Source organism: Macaca nemestrina, chromosome 15 (assembly GCF_043159975.1).
Source record: "Macaca nemestrina isolate mMacNem1 chromosome 15, mMacNem.hap1, whole genome shotgun sequence".
In the NCBI taxonomy this organism is placed as follows: Eukaryota; Metazoa; Chordata; class Mammalia; order Primates; family Cercopithecidae; genus Macaca; species Macaca nemestrina.
This window is the reverse complement of record NC_092139.1, coordinates 93,573,044-93,596,106: the sequence shown is the minus strand read 5'-3', so window position 1 is coordinate 93,596,106 and position 23,063 is coordinate 93,573,044. Positions and strand designations below refer to the sequence as shown.

The 23,063-nt window shown below is 46.0% G+C and overlaps 1 protein-coding gene across 3 annotated transcripts in view; it reads right to left on the bottom strand.

Moving 5' to 3' along the window:
- The window catches only part of LOC105495709 (myosin XVIIIB), a 300,538-nt gene that overhangs the window by 30,905 nt on the left and 246,570 nt on the right, over positions 1-23,063 (bottom strand). For all 3 annotated transcript variants that reach the window (XM_071080310.1, XM_071080312.1, XM_071080311.1), the window contains exon 40: positions 8,560-8,690. In XM_071080310.1, the coding sequence (XP_070936411.1) occupies positions 8,560-8,690 (131 nt within the window). The remainder of the gene's footprint in view (positions 1-8,559; positions 8,691-23,063) is intronic.

The window sequence follows — 23,063 nt, the reverse complement described above, 5'->3', positions numbered from 1 at the left end:
GAGGAAGGATTAGCCCCAAACCTTCCCCTCTCGCTCCAATCAGAAGATGGCTGCACTCCACCCTAAGCTAGAATTTTGTACATGAGTTTGCTTTGGTATAAAAAAGGAATTCTACAATAAGGAGGGAGTTTGAAACCCACTGGTCCTTTTACCATGTGAAGAAAGAGTCTCTGGGCTACAAGCTCCATGAGGCAAGTCCATGTCTGCTTGTTCCCTACTGTACCCTGTGTCCCAATACAGAGGGTGTCCATTCATTGTTTTCTGCTGAGTGGGCACAGGCCCAAAGGACAGATGACCTGTCCATGGTCCTGATTCATTTGGCGGTACAGCTGTCTGGGACCCTCATCTGACATGAGGTCAGTGGTTCTTTCTCTCCCCTTGGTGCAAGTGGCTTTTTAAAAAAAGAACTTGACCAGGCATGGTGGCTCATGCCTGTAATCCCAGCACTTTGGGAAGTGGAGGCGGGTGCCTCACGAGGTCAGGAGTTCAAGACCAACCTGGGGAATATGGTGAAACCCTGTTTCTACTAAAAATACAAAAATTAGGGGCCAGGCTCGGTGGCTCAAGCCTGTAATCCCAGCACTTTGGGATGCCGAGACGGGCGGATCACGAGGTCAGGAGATTGAGACTATCCTGGCTAACACGGTGAAACCCCGTCTCTACCAAAAAATACAAAAAAAAACTAGCCAGGCGAGGTGGTGGGCGCCTGTAGTCCCAGCTACTCAGGAGGTTGAGGCAGGAGAATGGCATAAACCCAGGAGGCAGAGCTTGCAGTGAGCTGAGATCCGGCCACTGCACTCTAGCCTGGGCGACAGAGCGAGACTCCGTTTCAAAAAAAAAAAAAAAAAAAATTAGCCAGGCGTGGTGGCGTGTGCCTCTAGTCCCAGCTACTTGGGAGGCTGAGGTGGAAGAATTGCTTGAACCTGGGAGGCAGAGGTTGCAGTGAGCCAATATCATGCCATTGCACTCCAGCCTGGGTGACAGAGTGAGACAAGAAGGAGGAGGAGGAGGAGGAGGAGGAGGGGAGGGGGAGGGGGAGGAGAGGAAAGGAGGGGAGGGGGAGGGGGAGGACGGGAAGGGGGAAGAGGTGGTGGAGGGGGAGGCGGAGGGGGAGGGGGACTTGTGCTGGGAATTTGTAAACAGGGGATTGACGATGAGCAAGATAATTAATTCAATGTCTTCAGCTGTACTTCTTTAGGGTCAGTCCTTGCCAGACAGTTCCAGTCTAAATGCAAATGTTGCCTGGGAAGTAACATGTAAATTCACTGGCCCCATCTCACAGTGACAGACACAAGTTCTCCTTAATGACAGGGCAGTTACTGGGCAGTGAACAGAGACCTTGACAAGGGAAAGGAGGAAGTAGGTTACATTTGACATGACAGCAGAGCTTGGCCATTAGCAGTGTAGGTTATGGGGTCAGCCTGGAAATCAGATCATGGCTTCATCACTTACTGCATGGATTGGGGCAAGTTTCTTGACTTCTCAGTTCCTTCATCTGCAAACTGGGAATGATAATGGTAGGAACCTCAGAGAGTTGTTCTGAGGATAATGTATCCCAAACAGGTAGCATAGTACCTGCACAAAGTAATTTCTCAAGAAACGGTACCTATTCTTACAATTATCATTATTTCCTGTAATGCTGGAATAGATAAAGTTGTTTGGAGCCCTGACCCTCTGTGAATCCTACAAGCTAGATATATGGGCTAGAAGGAAACCCAGGTGGTCCATGCAGCATCATTTAAACAGGTGTATATGGTACTAAGGCCTTGCGTTGCAACTTGAACTGCAGCATCAACCTTCTTAGATTAATAGGAATGCTTTAAGTTGTTCTCCTTGGCCTGGAGCACATTCATTACTCACAGGGGACAAACTAGAAAGTAAAAAAGTTGCTGGAAAGGAGCTGTTGGCAGTTCCAATGACTGTCCTACTATGTAGCAAGAAACGTTCCAGTTTGGACAGAGCCTGGGTCCACTCACGAATAGATTAACTCAGAAGCATGCCCTCAGTAGCAACCAGAATCTTTGGTTAGACCCAGATCTTTCCACTTGTCCTACTGCAGCCTAATTTTAGCCAGGTTATAAAAGGATGTACGTTGGAAAATGTCCAACTTATACTCAACAAAGCAATTGAGGACTCTTTTTTCAGAGCATTCATCTCAGATTGGACCAGCTGGTACTTACGCACTTTCAGCTAACCCGAGAGTAAGAGGTCATTCACTGACCTCTCTACATCTCACCCAAACCCCTTTACCCCTTAGCCAAGGTGACAGACAGAGCAGCCGCAGCCCCTGGGCCATGAATAGACGGGGCTGTCTGTCAGCCAGCACATTCCTCCCTCCATGAATAATGAGCATGCACCAGGCCTGGGTGACTGGCTTAAAGCATTTCTCCATTAATCTAAGGAGGTTGATGCCACAGTGCAAGTTACAATGCAGGTTCCTAGTGCAAGAGAGCACATGTTTAAATGCTGCCGCATAGGCCACCTGGTTTTCTGAGCACGTAGCCACGTTTCCAGCCTGGAAGGCCTGTTACACTCAGATCTAATTCCCAACATGGGGAAATGTGACTTTTTGTAATTTGAACAAGTCTCTCAAAGAACCTCACCTGCAGCTAAAGCCTCTCTCTCTCTCTCTCTCTCTCGCTCTCTCTCGCTCTCTCTCGTGTGTGTGTGTGTGTGTGTGTGTGTGTGTGTGTGTGTGTGTGTGTGTGTGTTTCTCTCCTGGGTTGGCTTTGAATTCTATTATAATTGAGAACTCTGGAGAAGTACCTCGAACCAGTCCCTCAGGCTCTAATCCAAACCTCTTACCCCAGGGTGATGAGGCAATTAGGAGTGAAGTGTAGCGTGGAGCTGCTGGCAAGTGGGAGACTATAGACTGGGGCCTGGGCAGGAGCTGGGGGTTCTGCTGTGGACTGTGGATTTACAATCTAGCAACACAAATACTTCTTTTCATTGTTTACAACCAATTTAATCGCACTGTGATCAGAGAACATGCCTTATACAATATTAATTCTTTGAAATGTGTTGAGACTTCATGGGCAATTTTTTTCCCAGTTTCCCCATCTCTGTGATATTATTGAAATCTACACTGTGTTTCCACCTCAGATCCAAGTTCTAAGTCAACACATGAGGATCAAGGCCTGCCAAGAATTAGGAAATGCTCCCTAAGAACCACGCTGGATTCAGGGCTGGCTTCAGGGGCTGGCAAGCCATGCCCAGAAGGGCCTGCATTTTGGTTTAATGCTCTTCTGTCACTGTCTTAAAATTTTTAATACTTTTTGAACAAGGAGCCCCTTCCTTCCTTCCTTTCTTTCTTTTTTTTTTTTTTTTTTTTTTGTTGTTGTTGTTGAGACAGAGTCTCGCTCTGTTGCCCAGGCTGGAGTGCAGTGGCGCGATCTCGGCTCACTCCAAGCTCCACCTTCCAGGTTCACGCCATTCTCCTGCCTCAGGCTCCTGAGTAGCTGGGACTACAGGCGCCCGCCACCACGCCTGGCTAATTTTTTTGTATTTTTAGTAGAGACGGGGTTTCACCATGTTAGCCAGGATGGTCTCGATCTCCTGACCTCGTGATCCGCACGCCTCGGCCTCCCAAAGTGCTGGGATTACAGGCGTGAGCCACCGCGTCCGGCCTTCTTTCTTTCCTTTCCTCCCTTTTTCCTTCCTTTCTTTCCTTTCCTTCCTTTCCTTCTCTTTCTTTCTCTCTCTCACTCTCTCTCTCCTCTCTCTCTCTCTCTCTCTCTCTTTCTGACAGAGTTTCACTCTGTTGCCCAGGCTGCAGTATACTGGCACCATCTCAGCTCACTGCAACCTCTGCCTCCCTCGTTTAAGCCATCTTCCTGCCTCCGCTTCCTGAGGCCCTGGAACTACAGGCGTGCACCACCACGCCCAGCTAATTTTTATATTTTTGGTAGAGACAGGGTTTCACCATGTTGGCCAGGCTGGTCTCGAACTCCTGACCTCAAGTGATCCACCCAGCTTGGCCTCCCAAAGTGCTGGGATTACAGGCGTGAGCCACCGTGCCCGGCAAGCCCCACACTTTCACTTCACACTGAACCCTACAAATGATGTGGCCAATCCTGCCTGGGGCACTGGGGCATTTTAAGAAACTGAGGGTATCAGTGGGTTTCAATGGGTCATCTTCAGAGGAGAAGAAAGGTAGGAGAAAGGGAAAGAGGAAGGCGGGATGGAGAAAGAGAAAGGGGGAACGAGAGGGCTGCTGCTCCCTCATCTACCTTCCTGGGGGACACTGGTCTTCTTTCACTTCCTAGAACGTGCCTTGATCTGCCCTTACTCATTTTCTCCAGGCCTTCCCATGGCTGGCCCCTTCTTCTCATTCAGGTCTTAATTCCAACCCCTTCCTCTCTGGGAGGCTATATCTGCCTATCCTGCTCTTCATCACAGCACCACGTTCTCTGCCCTCGTAACTCCAATTGTATTCTAGTGTTTATCAGTCTGTGCACTTTATTTTTGGATACACACACATATATACACACACACATGCACACACTCCACCATCAGAATGCAGGTTTGATAAAAGCAGGACCACCCCTAGGCTCTTCTCCCTCTCTATTCCTTGGCAATTCAACCAACCTGGGCTTTAGACACAGTTCCAAACGTTCATTTCTGCCTGACTTCAGGCAAGTTATTCAACCTCTCTTCATCTGTAAGAGAGAGAATAACGATAACGAGAAGCAAGTGTAATAAAACAAGCACTTAACACAGCATCCCGCATGCAATAGGTGCTCAGTAAGAATTTATCAGATGAATGAATGAATGCAATTGATGATTCTCATTGAGCCCCTACTATGCGCAAGGTACTGTGCTAGGAAGTCATACTTTTTCACTTGCTCCTTATTATGAACCCATCTTAGACTCAAAGAGACGGAGGCTCAGAGAGGTTGAATAACTTGTCCAAGGTCACGTAGAAATTAACTATTAGATTTAATTGGCAATCAAACTTGTTGACGTGCAAAGCCTATTCCCTCTCAAATTCTTCCTTGACTTCCAATTGTAATAATCCTGCACGTTGCACGGGGCTTTCTCGGGTACAGGCACAAGATGCATTTTTTACACCTGGCATTCTGTAGTCATCTCACACCTCACAGCAACTCTGAAAAGCGGGTGATGTCCCTTCCAGCTATGAGGCAGGTGTTATATGGAAACTAGAGATCCAGTCAAGGAAAGAACATCAGAAGCCCAGCAGGGAGGAAGATTTAAGCCCCTACAGACAGAAGATCATGAAAAGTGAGACAAAGAATTCAGACTGGATTCCTGGGTGCCCAGGGCATGGAGCTCAGAAAGGGTAGATCAGAACAGAGGAGGCAGATAAAGGCGTCTCTTATTAGGATGAGGGTGACAGCAGGGTCCCTTTAAAGCCAGAGGGGACTCCCCCTCCATGTCAAGACTGGAGTGATGTCTGCAACCTTCTGTGACCTCACCACCAGGACCTCATTCCCCCAGTGAGATGTTTGTCCCTTGCTTCTTGTTTTCCTTTTCATTTTATAATGTTTTTATTTCTTAATGTTTGGGGGTACATAGTAGGTATATATATTTATGGGGTACATGAGATGTTTTTATACAGGCATGCAATACGTAATAACCACATCATGGAAAATGGGGTATCCATCCCCTCAAGCAATTATCCTTTGTGTTACAAACAACTCAGTTATACTCCTTTAGTTATTTTTTAATGTACAATGAAATTATTATCGACCACAGTCATCCTGTTGTGCTATTAAATACCAGGTCTCATTCATTCATGCTAACTACATTTTTGTACCCATTAGCCATCCCACCTCCTACTGTCTATTCCCATGGGTTAAATTGCTTTGATTTTTATACCCCACAAGAAAGTGAGAACATGCAATGTTTCTCTTTCTGAGTCTGGCTTATTTCACTTAACATAATGATTTCCAGTTCCATTCACATTGCTGCAAATGACTGAATCTCATTCTTTTTCATGGCTGAATAGTACTCCATTGTGTATACGCATCACATTTTCTTTCTTCATTCATCTGTTGATGGACACTGTCCCTTGCTTCTTGTTGCACCTTCTTCCAGCCTGTCACCCACCCTTCAAGCATGGACCCTCCACCTCCTTCCAATGCTGTTATGTTTACTTAACTTTTATTGTTTACTAGAAAAGCAATATTTGCTATGCAAGTGAAAATAATTTAAACATTTTGCTCATTGACCAAAGATGGTAGTAACTACAGCCATTCATTCCTGCTGTAATTCATGCAAAAGCTCTATTGTTTCTATGAATGGAGAAGCCAGCCCAAGCATCAAACAAGTAATATTGACAAAAGGAGTTTGTAATTACAGTAAGTTCTGCCATGACACTCATAAAACAGGAGGAGGAGGGGGCAGTAGAGGTGGGATCCTAAATGCAATCATGAGCTGGAAAGCAGCTGCAACATCAGGATTTGCCCTTGTACCAGCAGTTTGGCAGCTGTGCCAACTAGCAGGGAATGGCGGGAATATTTGGAATGTGCATAGAAGCCACTTTTGCACAAATTAAAGAATTTTTAAAAGACGAAGTCTTTTATTTAGAGGCAAAACATGAAGTTTTATTTACTTATTTATTTTCTGAGACAGCGTCTTGCTCTGTCGCCCAGGCTGCAGTGCAGTGGCACAATCACAGATCACAGCTCACCACAGCCTTAAACTCCTGGGTTGAAGTCATCCTCCTACCTCAGTCTCCTGAGTAGCTGGGACTACAGGTACCACCATGTCTGGCTAATTTTTAAAAAGGAGTTTTTGTAGAGATGGAGACTCCTTATGTTTCCCAGGCTGGTCTTGAATTCCTGGTCTCAAGTGATCCTCCTGCCTCAGCCTCCCGAAGTGCTGGGATTACAGGTATAGGCCACCATGCCTGGCCAAGAACATGGAGTTTTAGAGTCCAGTGGCTCTCCGTCTTGCACTCAGCACCTTTACTGGAGAGTCTGAGGTTACAAATCCCTCAGCGGCTATGACCAGCCCAGGATTGCATTCAGGGAGGAGGTTATGCGCATTCTAAAATTAGGTGTATGGAGTACATAACTTATTTGAGCAAAATCTCCTAAAGAGAGTACTAGTAGAGCCAGAGATGTGTGTGCATGTTCATTGCACAGATTTCAGAAAATATAAATAAACTCGAAGAAGAAAAAATTGTCACCCGTAACGCCTTTCCTCAGTGTTAGAATGTTGGTGTATTTCTTCCAGTTTTTTTCCTGGACTATTCATAGTTAGCTCTAATATAGACAATATAGATGTCTGGTTCTTCCTGCTGGCTAAACCAGAGCTGATTTGTAACCCTCTCTGCTTCCCTTGCCTGTCTTGTACCCACATGCCCCAAAGGTCAGCAGCTGCCCCTGCCTCCACCCTTTAAGAGGGGTGTGAATGGCCAAGGTCTGGGTAGGAAGTTCAGCAGACCTGAGTTCTCGCTCAGTGTATGAAGCTAATTTGCTGCGTGACCTTGAACTTCTCTGCAGTCAGGGTCCTCATACGGAAACAGAGAGGGACGCATTCCAAAGACTGATATTTGACAGTTCTGGCTGCAGAAAAAAACAGCCTTCACAGAGAGGAAGACCAAGAAAAACTGGCTTTTAATGCGGCCTGTTCAGGTGTGTACAGGGGCAGCTTGCAGGCAGCAGGAGGGAACCACCTCTGGACATTCTTTATTGGAAAGCTATGTAAGGAAAGTGTCTTCTCTGCTACCCAGACTTTGCCACAGAGGCTAGAAGGGGGGCAGGGATGTGTGGCAAGACAGGCAGCTGCGGTTCCTAGAGAAGCAATAAGCCAAGGGTACAAAGGTAGCTCCTGGGAACAGAATGCTACAGGAGTTGGACAGCCTGGACCCATGGGTCCAGCTGGGATACCCCAAACTCTTTCCAGCTGAGCGGTCCACCTGTGGCCTGCAGTAGCTTGAGACTCAAGCAGAGATGGTGAGAAGTAGCCCATCTTCTGAGAAAGGCAAGAAACCCTGCCACTGAACTTGGGTGGTCTCGCTAATCACCAGCCCAACCTTGCATCTTTGAATCGGCCATATGCCCTTGTAAAACAATGTCCATTATTCTGTACAAACATAGCTCCCACTTATATAGCACTTACATGCCTGTCATGTTCATCTGTGAACTCAATTAACTCTCAACAACAGCCCTATGAAATAGGCTGTAGATTGAATACATGAAACTTCCAGTCTGTAGGTCAAAAATAGTCCCATCTTGGCAACTGCATGTGGTTCATCCTAATATTATTATGCCCATCTTACAGATGAGGGAATTAGGCCAAGATTGGACATGGAACTTGCAGAAGACCATACACTAGTCCTATTCCAGTCACATTGCCTCACCAAAGGCTTGCTGAGCCGGACTGAGAGGTTTTAGCAACAGCAAGGAGAGGTTAATACCAGCAGAGCAACATATAGTCTCTCCTCACCCGAGTAAGCCATTGATGCCTCCAGCCCCAGAACATCTTTGGGTTTCCCAGTGAATGTGGCCCCTGCCCGGCTAAAGGGCAAAGAGCTCCCCAGGATGCCGTCCACCTGCTGCGCCCAGCCCTGCCCAGCCCCCAGCAAGTTACCTCTCAGTATCACTGTCGCTGGATGCCACTTCTTCCAAGGCTGCCTGCAGGTCAGCAATCCGCCGAATGGACGTCTCCAGGTCTGTCTGGAGGGTCTGCCTCACTGTCCCAAGTTCCTCCACATACTTCTCCTGGGGACAGAGGATGCAAACACACGTTGGCCTTGGGCAAGAAATGCACCACCCATGCATGCACTGGGGAAGAGACACGCCCCAGGCTGAGCCTAGCGTTCACTGAGCACTATTAAGTGGTAGGTTCTCCACGAGAGGCTCTCTCTGTGGACAGGTTTATGGGATCCTCAACCAGGTGTTCCACGGTTCATAGAGGAGGGAATAGATACTCCAGTGCATGGCACACGAAGCTTGCTCACCTGTGCAGGGAGTGCTGCTCCCAGTGCATCTGACCCCAGGGCCATGCTCTGAATCTACACCACCACGCGCAGCGGATACTCAGCCCATCTCGGATGGATGAGTAAATGTAAAAACCAAGAAGGGTCATGGAGTCTGGTTTAGGAAGCTGAGCCCCAGGGATAAATCTGGTGCAGGAGGTCATGGGGAGAGTATAACAAAGATGGTTTTCTTTCAAGTACGTCCCCTAGACACCCGCACCTTGCTGTCCTCACAGCAGCAAAAGCAAAGATGAAAAACCTAGCCGGGCTCCCTCTAGAACAGGCAAGCACAATGGGCATTTGTGGAGCTCTTTCTGTGGCCAGAGCTGTGCTGAGTGTTTTGCAGCCAGGATCTCACTCATGCCTCGCAGGCCCCGCAGGTGAGTCTCTATTCTTGTTCCCATTTCACAGATGAGGAACTGAGGCCTTAAGAAGTAAAGACTTCATGGCGGAGCTGGAACTCAAGCTCAGTGCCTCTGACTCCCCTCTCGGGGTTCATCTTAGTGATCAGTACTTTCTGGTACCTTTCTAATCGGATTTTATCTGGACTTTTGGGAAAATCTCTGACTTTAATTTGTAACCTACTCATTGCTACCCTTTAACATACAATGATTGTCACCTGACGGTTAGTTTGCCCCCCAGGGGACATTTGGCCATATCTGGAGACATTTCTGGCAGTCACAACTTGGAGAAATGCTGCCGGCATCTGGTGGGTAGAGGCCAGAGATGCTGTTCAACATCCTATGAGGCACAGGACAATCCCACAAAGAATTAGCTGGCCTGAATGTCCACGGTGCTGAGTCTGAAACCCTGGGTGAGACCCAGAATCTAACCTCCTGGTAATTCATCTTATGGGGGATAAATCAAGAGACAGAACACAGCTCTATGCCCGAGGATGTTTGCAGCGGTGCTACCGACGACAAGGAGAGGCTGGGATCTGCCTCATCACCCAGCAATTGGGAATGGTTAGAGAAATCACAGTGTGTCACTTTGAGGCTCTTAGGCAGACATTAACATTAGAAATAAGAATTGTGGCAGCACGGAGTGCTTCTGTGAAATAACATGAAGCAAACGGAATAGATCCAAACAGTATCATGCCCAAATCTATGCAAATAACACGGAGAATTGAGAATATTTACGGATGGGGCGAAGCGGGGTTATAGATGGGATTTTTCTTGTAAGAGGCTCTAATTATGTAAAGTTTATTTTTGGACTGCTGTATAAAGGAACACACATACCAACTGAGGACAGTGGGAGGGAAGAAATTTGAGGATGTGGGGTCAAAGTACAATTCCCAGCTCCCCATGGAACTGAGTAGGTGAGTGAAAATGAATGGCTCACAGCCCCTCTCTAGCTCTCTAGCCTAGAGTCATGTTTCTCTTTTTCTCTCTTTTTTTTTTTTTTTTTTTTTTTTGAGACAGAGTCTTGCTCTGTTGCGCAGGCTGGAGTGCAGTGGCGCGATCTCAGCTCACTGCAACCTCCCCCCTCCCGGGTCCAAGCAATTCTCCTGCGTTAGCCTCCCAAGTAGATGGGATTACAGGCACCCACCACCACGCCTAGTTAATTTATGTTTTTTTTTTTTTTTTTTTTTTTTTTTTTTTTTTTTTGAGACGGAGTCTCGCTTTGTCGCCCAGGCTGGAGTGCAGTGGCCGGATCTCAGCTCACTGCAAGCTCCGCCTCCCGGGTTTACGCCATTCTCCTGCCTCAGCCTCCCGAGTAGCTGGGACTACAGGCGCCCACCACCTCGCCCGGCTAGTTTTTTGTATTTTTAGTAGAGACGGGGTTTCACCATATTAGCCAGGATGGTCTCGATCTCCTGACCTCGTGATCTGCCCGTCTCGGCCTCCCAAAGTGCTGGGATTACAGGCTTGAGCCACCGCGCCCGGCCTGTTTTTTTTTTTTTTTTTAGCAGAGACAGGGTTTCACCATGTTGGCTGGGCTGGTCTTGAACTCCTGACCTCAAGTGATCCGCCCACCTTGGCCTCCCAAAGTGCTGGAATTACAGGCATAAACCACCGCACCCGGCTTCATTTTTCTTTATTTTGCAGATGAGGAAATTAAAGCCAGCAAGGTCACTCAGCGAGGTCACTCAGGAAAGGCACAGAGCTGGGATCTGAACCCTGGACTTGGTGGCTCCAAGTCCAGTGCTCTTTCTGTGGCTCTGATTGCATTCCCCAAAAGAAGTCAGAGAGGACCATTGCAGGGACACACAGCTCTGCAGATCGGCCTGCCCGTTCACATTATCGTACGTCTGTGCCTTTCCAATGTTTTCTGATTTTAAAGAGAGGGAGGCAGCAGGCAAAGACTGAGTAAGCCTAAGGGCCAGGCTGAGCTGATGAGAGGGAGAAGGGGTGGCGGGAAGGATGCCACGGTGGTGGCATGAGAAGGGGCTGCCAGTCCATCCCAGTTGATTGAAGCCACCAACTGTGAAATCCCCATCTCAGCCTTGACAAGGTGAGAGACAACCCGAGTTTCAGGCCTCCAGGTTGTCAGAGGAAATAAAGGACACTGAGGGACTGTGAAGGAGGGGGTGCTCACCCCAGGACATCAGCATGTCAGCTCATAAACGCACCTAGAAAATGGCTAGGTGCAAAATCCCAGCAGCTTCTGGGAGCATCTGCCCAGGCTCCACTCTTTTCCCTTTTTTTTTTTTTTTTTTTTTGAGACGGAGTCTTGCTCTGTAGCCCAGGCTGGAGGGCAATGGCACAATTTTGGCTCATTGCAAGCTCTGCCTCCCAGGTTCACGCTATTCTCCTGCCTCAGCCTCCCGAGTCGCTGGGACTACAGGCGCCTGCCACCACGCCTGGCTTTTTTTTTTTTTTTTTTTGTATTTTTAGTAGAGACAGGGTTTCACCGTGTTAGCCAGGATGGTCTTGATCTCCTGACCTCGTGATCCGCCCACCTCGGCCTCCCAAAGTGCTGGGATTACAGGCGTGAGCCACCATGCCCAGCTGGCTCCACTCTTTTCTAATGGGCCAGGACGATGGTGTCACTGGGCATTAGCCACTTTCTCCCAGATATGGCACCTGTGTCTTTGTAAGACACAGAGGCAGAAAAATCTGTATTGCTGTCTTAGATTCTATCCCACGTCCACACGTCTGGGCCATTGTGGGTTACGTGTTAAGTACAGTGAATCCTATAAGCATTGGTTCAATGAATGTCTAACCCAATGACCTGTCTGAGGTCATGCCGCTGGGAGACCACAAAGCTGAGATGTGCACCCAGGTCTTGGGTTCTTAAGTAGGAACCCTTTAGGTCACATGTGCTGAGATACGAGAAAAGGGTACAGACGCCCCTTCCTCGTTTTGCTTAGCTGCCCGTGTCAGTGTCATGCAGGAGCAGCAAGCTGTACAGTCCACATCCTCAGGGAGCTTCCTGGAGGGTAGAGGAGACAGACAGAAGGAGGCACTGTGTCTCAGGGATGGGTGGGCCTGGGCTGGGACTAAGGAAATGGGCAGAAGAAATAGGAGTCTAAAATGAGTCAAATCCACAATATCATAAAAGTGAAAGTAGGCTCTGGAGCCGAGCTGCCGGGGTTCAAATCGCAACTCTGCTGCTCACTGGCTGTGTGACTTCCAGCAAGTTACTTAACCTCTCTGACCTCAGTTGTCTCACTGGGGAAATGGAGCCAGTAGCAGACCCTCCCTCACAGGGCTCTTGCGAGGAGTAAATGAGCTTGACAGAGTGGAAACCTGACCAACAGTGGCATAGCTATCCTTTAATTCTCATAGGAGAAGAAGCATCAGGAAGAACAGTGTCATCCCCAGTTCACTGAGGAGATCTGCCAAAGTCACAAAGCAAACAAAAGCATCGGAATGCAGGACTCTGGCTCTGAAGATTTTTCACTATCCTGCAGAGACAAGACATGAAAAAAACAAGGGCTGCATAGGTGAGTTGGCTTAGACACAGCAAGAAGAGGTGAGAACCAGAAAGCCATCATTAGTTAGGCCAGAGTATGTGGACCAAGAACAGGGTTTGGGGACCTGCCACTACCTTCCACCCTCCACCGTTGCCCCCTTGCCACCCTCTGCATCCCCTCCTCCATCTGCTAGGGAAGCATCAGACTCAGTGGGTGCACCCCGAGGAGAAAGCTTGGAGAAATTTAGTGTTGGTGTAATCAGCAATCAGCAAATCTTTCCTGCTTCAACACAAAAACCAAATGGAGTCTGCTGATTGCAGAGACCATTTCATTAGGCTAAACAAGTACAGTGCCCCAAACGGTCTTCCTGGGGCAGATAAAACAAGGCACCAGCCAGAGACCCCTCCGGAGACACGGAAGGGATGCACAGGCAGAAGGGGAAGTGAGTCAGTGCCCCTCTCATGAAACAGGAAGTGGGCAGGAGGCAACGACAGCATCTGACAATCACGCTCGCTTGGGCTTGGCTCAGGGCTGCTTCATGCAAATGGGGTTGTGTTCTGAGGTTGGGTGTGAGCTTGGTCCTCTCTGTTATTAGCTCTCTTCAGAGATTTGAAGCATGGAGAGAAATTGGAAGGTGGGGGATAATTAGGATACAAAATGATTTAGATAGTTAGATGCATAGACAGCAGAAATCCTTTAAGATATACACCACATTCCCGGGGTAATCTAAAACTACAATATAATGGTGTACACACTGTAGACACACAACATCCACACCTCCTGGTATATATTATATATTCATATATTATTCATTCATACATACATACATTTAATAAACATTAGTTGAGCACCTACGAGGTGCAGCACTGATCTAGGCGCTGGCAATACAAATAAAGTCCTCATTTCCACAGAGCTTATGTTCTTGCAGGGATCTAATCTCTATCTGTATTACCGGTGTCTGGAACACAGGAGGCACTCGATACATGTTTGGGGATGAAATGAATGGTGCTATTGTATGACTATTAGTGGCGAATTAGGGAAGGATAGAGGTATTATACATTCTAACTAATGCATGCATAATATACATGATACATACATAATATATGGAGGATATATATATCGTGTACACAGAGATCAGTACAATAACATGTACTATGTAGATAACATGCATACTTGCTGACCTGCCCAGCATCACTTGAGAGAACTATGATTCTTGTTAAACCCCCAGGCTACTCCCTCTGGAACATATCAAAGAGTTGCTCATGTGAGAAGCAGTTCATGTGATAATTAATGGCTGCAATTAAAGTCATCTCCTCTTGTGATGTTCAATTAGAGGCTAATATTTAAAACTGCTGTTTGTTGTTTGTTTTCTCTGTCCAGAGCATCTCAATCTTCAGAGGACCCCTCTCCTCTCTGCAAATGGACAAGACTCTCATTTGTTAATTTCTGCACCTCTAGAGGTTGCCTCTCAAACCTCCTGAGGTGTCTCCCAAGGCCCCCCAAAGTTAATTTCACCTGTGCCACACAATTTACACTATAGATCAGACTATCTCAAAACACTTTTGAAACTTGATGAAAACCTATCTTGTTGCTTTCTTCTAATTTGGTAAAGACAAGAAGAAAATGTTACGGAGCCTGGTGCTGAAAAGAATTACACACACATATGCTATTATATATATAAACATGTACATATGTGAACATGTGTGCACAATATGTACATGTGTAGATACACACCCAAATATTTCCAGCATCTGGCACATAGCTTACCTAACCAATATTAATGATGTATTTATTAGAATCTGGTTACTGATTAGAATTAGCAATCAGCCATCCTTTCTGGCTTCAACCTGAAAATCAAATGGAGTTGAATTTAGCCTGTAATATGTACTTTATCCTATAGATCAGGGTATATCCTGAAACTTGATGAAAATAATCAAGTAGTTTCATATCCTTAAATGTTTAACAAACCTTGAACATAATAAATACGTGTTAAACTAATAAATAAGTGAATATATTTATGTATATTTCTTGCAAACACAGGCACTCTGCTAAATGTTCAAAATATCTTATCTCATTTAATCTCTATCGAAACCCCCAGAGTCAAGTACTATAGAAACATAAAAAGTGAGCTGAGATTATTGCAACAAAGTGGTAGCAATGGCTATTATCTCTGTGTGGTAAGATATCAGGCAATTTTTACATTCCTTTTAGCACTCCTCAAGATTTGCTGTAAAGAATAAGAATTATGTTTATAGTAGGCAAGTTAAAAATATATACTTTATTCCTCTCTGATGCTACAGTGAACAATCTCCTCATCCACCTGCTCCGTGCTGAGAGGTAATCTTCACCACCTTGTCATGTCCATTTTACAGATGAGCAGACTGAGGCTCAGAGAGGTTAACCCACTTGCCTAGGGACACACAACCAAGGCAAGATCTAGAGCTAAGCTCAAGTCTCCTGACTGCAGTCCATGGCTCTTTCCAGCTTTGCTTCTAATTGTTCCTGTTTCATCCGATGATGCCTATGTATTTGCAGGTGAGGGAATCTTTCCCAGAAAGAAAGGCTACGAGGAACTGCCATTGCTTCCTTCAAATCGTTCGAGGGTCACTTGCCTGGGAGAAATGAGGCTGAGGCTGGAGGGTGTGAAGTAGGGGAATAAAAGCCCTGTGGGCCGGTCAGGGTGGCTCATGCCTCTAATCCCAGCACTTTGGGAGGCCGAGGTGAGTGGATCATTTGAGGTTAGGAGTTCGAAACCAGCCTGACCAACATGGTGAAACCCCGGCTGTAATAAAAATACAAAAAATTTAGCCGAGTGTGGTGGCGCACACCTGTAGTCCCAGCTACTCAGGAGGCTGAGGCAGGAGAATTGCTTGAACCTGGGAGGCGGAGGTTGCATTGAGCTGAGATTGCACCACTGCACTCCAGCCTGAGTGACAGAGCAAGACTCCATCTCAAAATAATAATAATAATAATAATAATAATAATAATAATAATGCCCTGTGAATTGTGTTCCATCAAGAGCTCAAAGGCTACATTGGTAATAGAGTAAGCATCAGCAGGTGGTGTTAAGCTCCACTTTGGGAAAGGAAACAGTGGGAGTGGCCCTAAGAAAACGCAAATGTATGCCCAGTCTCCAGCAAGAATAAGGACAGAGGAGAAGTTGGTCATCACTCTACAGGGTTCTTTCCTCATAATTATCCTGAAGATTTGTTACATTATTATTATTTTTTTTTTTGAGGGAATCTTGCTCTGTCACCTAGGCTGGAGTGCGGTGGCATGATCTCAGCTCACTGCAACTGCCACCTCCCAGGTTCAAGCAATTCTCCTGCCTCAGCCCCCCAAGTAGCTGGGATTACAGGCACCTGCCATTACACCTGGCTAATTTTTGTATTTTTAGTAGAGACAGGATTCCACCATGTTGGCCAGACTTGTCTCTAACTCATGACCTCAAGTGATCCACCCACCCCAGTATTATTCTATTTTTATGATGTGATAATAGACACAGAGAGACCCATCAAAGGTACCAAATTCATACAGCTAGAAAGTGACAGATTAAAGTTGGGGCCTTCGTAATTTCTAAAGGGTCAGCAAATACCCAACAATACCTCCTGTCCTTTTCTTCATACGTGGCAGGCATGTCTGATCAATCACAGCAGAGACCCAAGCAATCAGGGACTAGAATCCATTCTCTCAACTCACCAAGCCAAGTGTGTCATTCCAGTGCTGTTCTGTGCTTCATCTGCCAGCATCGGTCAGAACTTTCAATTCTGCTACACTTTTTTTTTTTTTTTTTTTTTAAGAGATGGGGGGTCTCATTCTCTCGCCCAGACTGGAGAGTGCAGTGGTGTAGTCATAGCTCACTGTAACCTTGAACTCCTGGGCTCAAGTGATCCTCCCAACCTCAGTCTCCTGAGTATCTGGGACTACAGGCATGCACCACCATGCCCAGATATTTTATTAGTAGTAGAAGTAGTAGTAGTACTTGCAGAAACAGGGTTCTGCTATATTCCCCAGGTTGGTCTCAAACTCCTGGTGTCAAGTGTCCTCCCTCCTTGGCCTCCCAAAGCATTGGGATTACAGGCATAAGCCACTGCACTCAGCCTCTGCCACATTTTTAAATGATCCCAATCCTCCTAGAAATGGTTTTCATATCCTCAAAGAAGATATTTATATTAGTTAGTTGGTTCGCAAGTTTATTTCTCCTTAAAGATTGGTGAGTATTCTGTGGATCCCAGTGAAGCTGAAGCTAATCACACTTCCAGGGAGACCCTAGTGAGTGGGGAGAGGGAGAGATGCAAACTGCTAACAACATCACAAATAGCAGGAACAGAACTGGCTTTGGAACAAGATGAGCCCTGAAGCAGCTACGCGAAAACTGAAGAGTTACTAATCCTTTCGCACCTTCAGTTCCTCATCTGTTAAAATGGCAGTACGACATTATTCCTTGACAAAAGGTGTTACAAGGAACAAATGAAATAACGTAAAATTGTGTACACCTCATCTACCTACATCAGTAGCACGTACTTGGTCCACAGGTTCCTATTTCCTTCTTTCTCAGTAAAGACACGGAAAATACGAGGGCTGCTGGTGTTTAGTGAGGATGACTTCATTTTTCAGAAAATGACGTCTAAGAATCTATTACTTGTTTTGTTGTAGCTGGAAGGATTTTACAGAATGCTTTGGGAAAACAGAAACCACTCTAGGTCATTCAGCCAAGGGAATTTAATACAGAAAATGTGTGACCCAGGTGATGGAAAAATTGAGAAGCCAGGAGAAATTAGCAACAGCAGGAAGGCACTGCCAACCTAGGGCTGGACAAAAAAGCCAAGGAGTTGGGCCATCCATTGGGAAGCGAGACCTCAATAGTGCTGCCCGGAGGAAATAGGCTTCATGGAGGAAGGAGGAGAGTCCTTGATAAAATCTGGATTAAAAGGAGGTACTGCTGCTTCCATGGATGCCTCAAGGCAGTGTCAAAGAAAGATATCCTGTCTTCTCCCTTCCTTTTGACCTTCAGTTGTCCGTCACTGCCTTTCATTGGCAGAACCTACCAGAAGTCAAGGAAACCAGGAAATGTCATTTTCTGTAATTCCACAGCAGAGCAGAGAAGGGATAGGAGTAGATCTGAAAGTGAATGGGCAATGGCTGGTTCAGAGCTCTAAAGCATCCAGGATCACTCCAGGCTTCATTATTTAAGATAGACAACAGTGTTTTCAGTCCGTACAAATTCATCAGACTGTTCACTTATGTGATTTGCACACTTTTCCATGTCCATATTTTGAGGAAAAAGTTATAAGACATCCAGAATTACGATTTTTTTTTTTTTTTTAATTTTAGAGACAGAGTTTCGCCCTGTCACTCAAGCTAGAGTGCAGTGGTGTGATCATAGCTCACTGCAGCCTCGAACTCCTGGGCTCTGATGATCCTCCTGCCTCAGCCTACTCAGTAGCTAGGACACAGGTGCACATCACCACATCCACTTAAGTTTTTTTTTTGGTGTGTGTGTGTGTGTGCTTTGTTTTTTGTTTTTTGAGATGGGGTCTCACTATGTTGCCCTGGCTGAACTTGAACTCTGGCCCTCAAGTGATCCTCCCATCTGTGCCTCCCACTGTTGGGATTAGAGGTGTGAACCATTGTGCTCAGCCACCAGAATTATTATTTTCAAGGACTACAGAATCAAGTGCAGGATTACAGATCCCTATTCTGTACTAGTTACATATTGCTGTATACTAAGTTACCCAAACACTTAGAGTTTTGAAATATCCAATATCATGTATTAGCTCTCATGGTTTCTGTGGGTTGAGAATTCAGGAGTGGCTTCTCTGGGTGGTTCTGGTTCAAGGTACTTGGCAGCATGAATAAAGGCCTCCCAAAGATGTCCATGATCTAATCCGGCAACATGTAAATATGTTCCCTTATATGGCAAAAGGCATCTTGCAGATATGATTATGTTAAGGATCTTGAGGTAGAGGGAGATTATCCTGGATTCTCCAGGTAGGCCCTAATATAATCAATCATAAGGGTCTTTGAAGATGGAGGCAAGGGGATCGGTGGGGCAGAGAGCAGCAATGTGGAGATGGAAGCAGGGATTGGAGTGGTGCACCCAGGAGCCAATAAATGCTGGCAGACTCTAGAAGCTATAAGAGGCTGGAACAGATTATCCCCTGGGGACTCCAGAAGGCACCAATCCTGATGATACCTTAATTTTTAATGCCTTTGGACTCATCTTGGACATCTGATCTCTAGAACTCTAAAAGAATAAATCTGTGTTGTTTTAAGATACTGTGTTAGCTTTTACACTGTTGGTGGGATTGTAAATTAGTTCAACCATTATGGAAAACAGTATGGCGATTCTTCAAGGATCTAGAACTAGATGTACCATATGACCCAGCCATCCCATTACTGGGTATATACCCAAAGGATTATAAATCATGCTGCTATAAAGACACATGCACACGTATGTTTATTGCGGCACTATTCACAATAGCAAAGACTTGGAATCAACCCAAATGTCCATCAGTGACAGACTGGATTAAGAAAATGTGGCACATATACACCATGGAATACTATGCAGCCATAAAAAAGGATGAGTTTGTGTCCTTTGTAGGGACATGGATGCAGCTAGAAACCATCATTCTTAGCAAACTATCACAAGAACACAAAACCAAACACCGCATGTTCTCACTCATAGGTGGGAACTGAACAATGAGATCACTTGGACTCGGGAAGGGGAACATCACACACCGGGGCCTATCATGGGGAGCGGGGAGGGGGGAGGGATTGCATTGGGAGTTATACCTGATGTAAATGACGAGTTGATGGGTGCTGACGAGTTGATGGGGCAGCACACCAACATGGCACAAGTATACATATGTAACAAACCTGCACGTTATGCACATGTACCCTAGAACTCAAAGTATAATAATTTAAAAAAAAAAAAAAAAAAAGATACTGTGTTAGTGGCTGCTTGTTGCAGCAGCGATAGGGAATAAAGATAGGATCTATCGAAATGCCAGCCAGGGCTTTGGTTGTCTGCAGGCTTGACTGCAGCTGGAGGGTGCCCTTCCAAGCAGGCTCACTGATGTGGCTACTGGCTGGAGGCCTCACTTCCTCACTAGCTGTTGGCAGGAAGGCTCAGTTCTCTGCCTCATAGATCTCCCACTGATGTGGTTTGGATTTGTGTCCCTGCTCAAATCTCATGTTGAATTGTAATCCCCAGTGTTGGAGGAGGGGCTGGCCTGGTAGGAGGTGACTGGATCATGGGGGTGGATTTTCCCCTTGCTGCTCTCATGATAGCGAATGAGTTCTCACAAGATCTGGTTGTTTAAAAGTGTGTAGCACCTCTCCCTTCTCTCTCTTCCTCCTGCTCAAGCCATGTAGGGCCTGCCTGCTTCCCCTTCGACTTCTGCCATGATTGTGTTTCCTGAGGCCTCCTTAGCCATGCTTCCTGTATAGCCTCAGAACTATGAGCCAATTCAACCTCTTTTCTTTACAAATTATCCAGTTTCAGGTAGTTCATTATAGCAATGCAAGAACGGACTAATACACCCGCTGAGCTGCTTCAGTGTCCTCATAACACAGTAGATGGTTTTCCCATAGCAAGTGATCCAAGAGGGAGCAAGGCAGAAGCCAAATGTCATTTATTATATAGTTTTATTATCATTCTTTAGACACAAGGTCTCACTCTGTTGCCCAGGCTGGAGTGCTGTGGCACCATGATGGCTCACTGCAACCACAAACTCCTGATCCCACATGAGCCTCCTGCCTCAGCCTCCTGAATACCTGGGACTACAGGTATGCACCATCACACCAGGCTTTTTTTTTTTCAATTTTTTTTGTAGAGATGGGGTCTCATAGTGTTGTCCAAACTGGTCTTGACTTCCTGGCCTCAAGTGATCCTCCTGCCACCAAATGTCTTTTATAGCCTAGTCTCAGAAGGGGTGACCTATTACCATTGATGTAATCAATATGTCACACAGACCAACTCTGATGCAGTATGGGAGGTGACAACACCGGGGTGTGAATGCCAGAGACGCAGATCACTGAGAACCATCTTGGGAGGCTGGCTGTCACAGTAACATCAAAAGATCTTCACATGTGTCCCATTTCAACTGACTCCCATACCTACGAAGGAAGAACTTCTCATCTCGAGAAACACGTCTGTTTATGAGTTGAATCACGTCCCCGGAAAAGACAGGTTGAAGTCTTAATCCCCAACTTCAGAATGTAACTGTACTTAGAGATGAGGTCTCCGCAGAGGTAATCAAGTCAAAACGAAGTCATCTGGATGGGTCCTAATCCAATATGACCAGTGTCCTTCTAAGGACGGGAAACTTGGACACAGAGATACACTTAGAGGGAAGAGAATGGGAGGACACAGGGAGAATGTCACATAAAGATTGACGATTAGAGCGATGTATCTAGAAGCCAAGGAACATCAATATTTTCCAGTTAACCACCAGCAGCTAGGAGACAGGCATGGAACAGTTTCTTTCCTAGAGCCTTTGGAGAGAGGATGGCCCTGCTGACACCTTGGTTTTTGGACTTCCAGCCTCCAGAACTGCAGGACAATACCTTTCTGTTGTCTTAAGCCATGCAGTCGGTGGCACTTTGTTATAGCTGCCCTAAAAACTAATACAACACCACGTGCTCTTTTCTTTCTCTTTTAAACACCATTGCTTTGCTTTTCTGTTTCTAATAGCATTCACTATAGAGAATGCAGAACATTTAAAAAGTGACAAAAGAAAACTTTGAAAATCATCCTTAAGTCTGTTATTTGGGGACAATTGCTTTTCATGAATATGTTGGTGTATTTCCATCCAGTGTTCATTTCTGCATATGTGTATAGATACATCTATTTGACTCACGCTCAGGTGAAACACCTGTATATTAAAGGCAGAATGGAGTTGACTCTGCAGCCAAGTAGGGGACTCTGTGGAACTGTACACCATCCAGCCTTCCCTGCCAGGATTCTCCCTTATCTTGAGGCAGAAGGGCTCGCTGCTCCAGGCACCTGCTTCTGGTCTTTCCTTTCTTTTCTTATTTTTCAACCCCATGGTTTTAAAATGCCCTCAGCTGTTGCCTGAGGGTCTTTATAGCTTTCTGGAAAGTTAACATTTAGGCAACTTGAGCTGTTTAAAATGTACATGATGAAGAGTTTGCCTGCAGAACGTCTAAGTCGGCTGCACTGCTGTGTGCATTCGCACATCCCATGAGCATCTGTGGACACACATGCCAGACACCAGGGGCCAAAACGGAGGCTTAGAGCAGGAAGCCAGCTGGTAAAGACTGCACAGTCATGGGGCTGCAGAGAAAAAACCAGAACCTGGGTGTTTCCTACCCCTGTCCTCTCTCTCTCTAACAAGTGCACCTCTCTCTCCATTTCATCCACTTTAGATGGATCATTTCTGCCTGGAAATCATTACAGCTACTTGAGTAACCAGAGTGCCAAGGACTGGAGCTTCAGTGGTGAGGAAGGGGTTTTGTACTTGATTCGTGGAGTCCCTGATGTGTGGGGAGGAGTGGACAGCACAAACTCCTCAAGACCCTATCACACAGGGATGGAGAATGTGGCTAAAGCTCTCTTGGGGCATTGGGATGGAGAAGGGGAAGAGAAAGGGAGGGGGGATCAGGCTTCGAGGCACATAACTCTATCTTGGGTTTTTCAGTCGCAAGGTTTGCAAATAAAAAATTTAAAAAGAAATCTCTCTAAAGTTCCTTAAAGCTCTTGCTATTCAGAGCTCCTAGCTTTGCCAGCCCTAAAAATCCTCTCCAGCCTGTGACTTCTGATGCAGCATTCTCAGAAAGGGGCAAAGAAGAGCCATCATGGGACCCCAACAACCTTCTCAAAGTTGATACCAACTGAGCAGGGGATTCATAAAACCCCCAGATGCAAACAGACATCCTGACCTGGAGTAAACTCCAAACACCCCAATCCCAACTTCCCAGAGTCACCCACCCAACTGCTCTCTGAATAAAGAAAAAAGGCATTTCATTTTTCTGCTCAAACACAAATATGACATATCTGTGCCACCCAATTTTCCTGACAGGGGAATAATTATATCAACATAATTAAGTCTCGACTGCAAAAATTATCTGCACTGCATATACTGACACTACACTTCCCACATTATACTGCCATTGTTCCAGCTGGTAATTACTAAGCCACCTTTGACATGTCTTATTTCAATTTAAATGGAAATGCAGCTCATATTTCTTCTCAGCCCACTAGCCCATGTGATTGCAGAAATAGGGAAAATG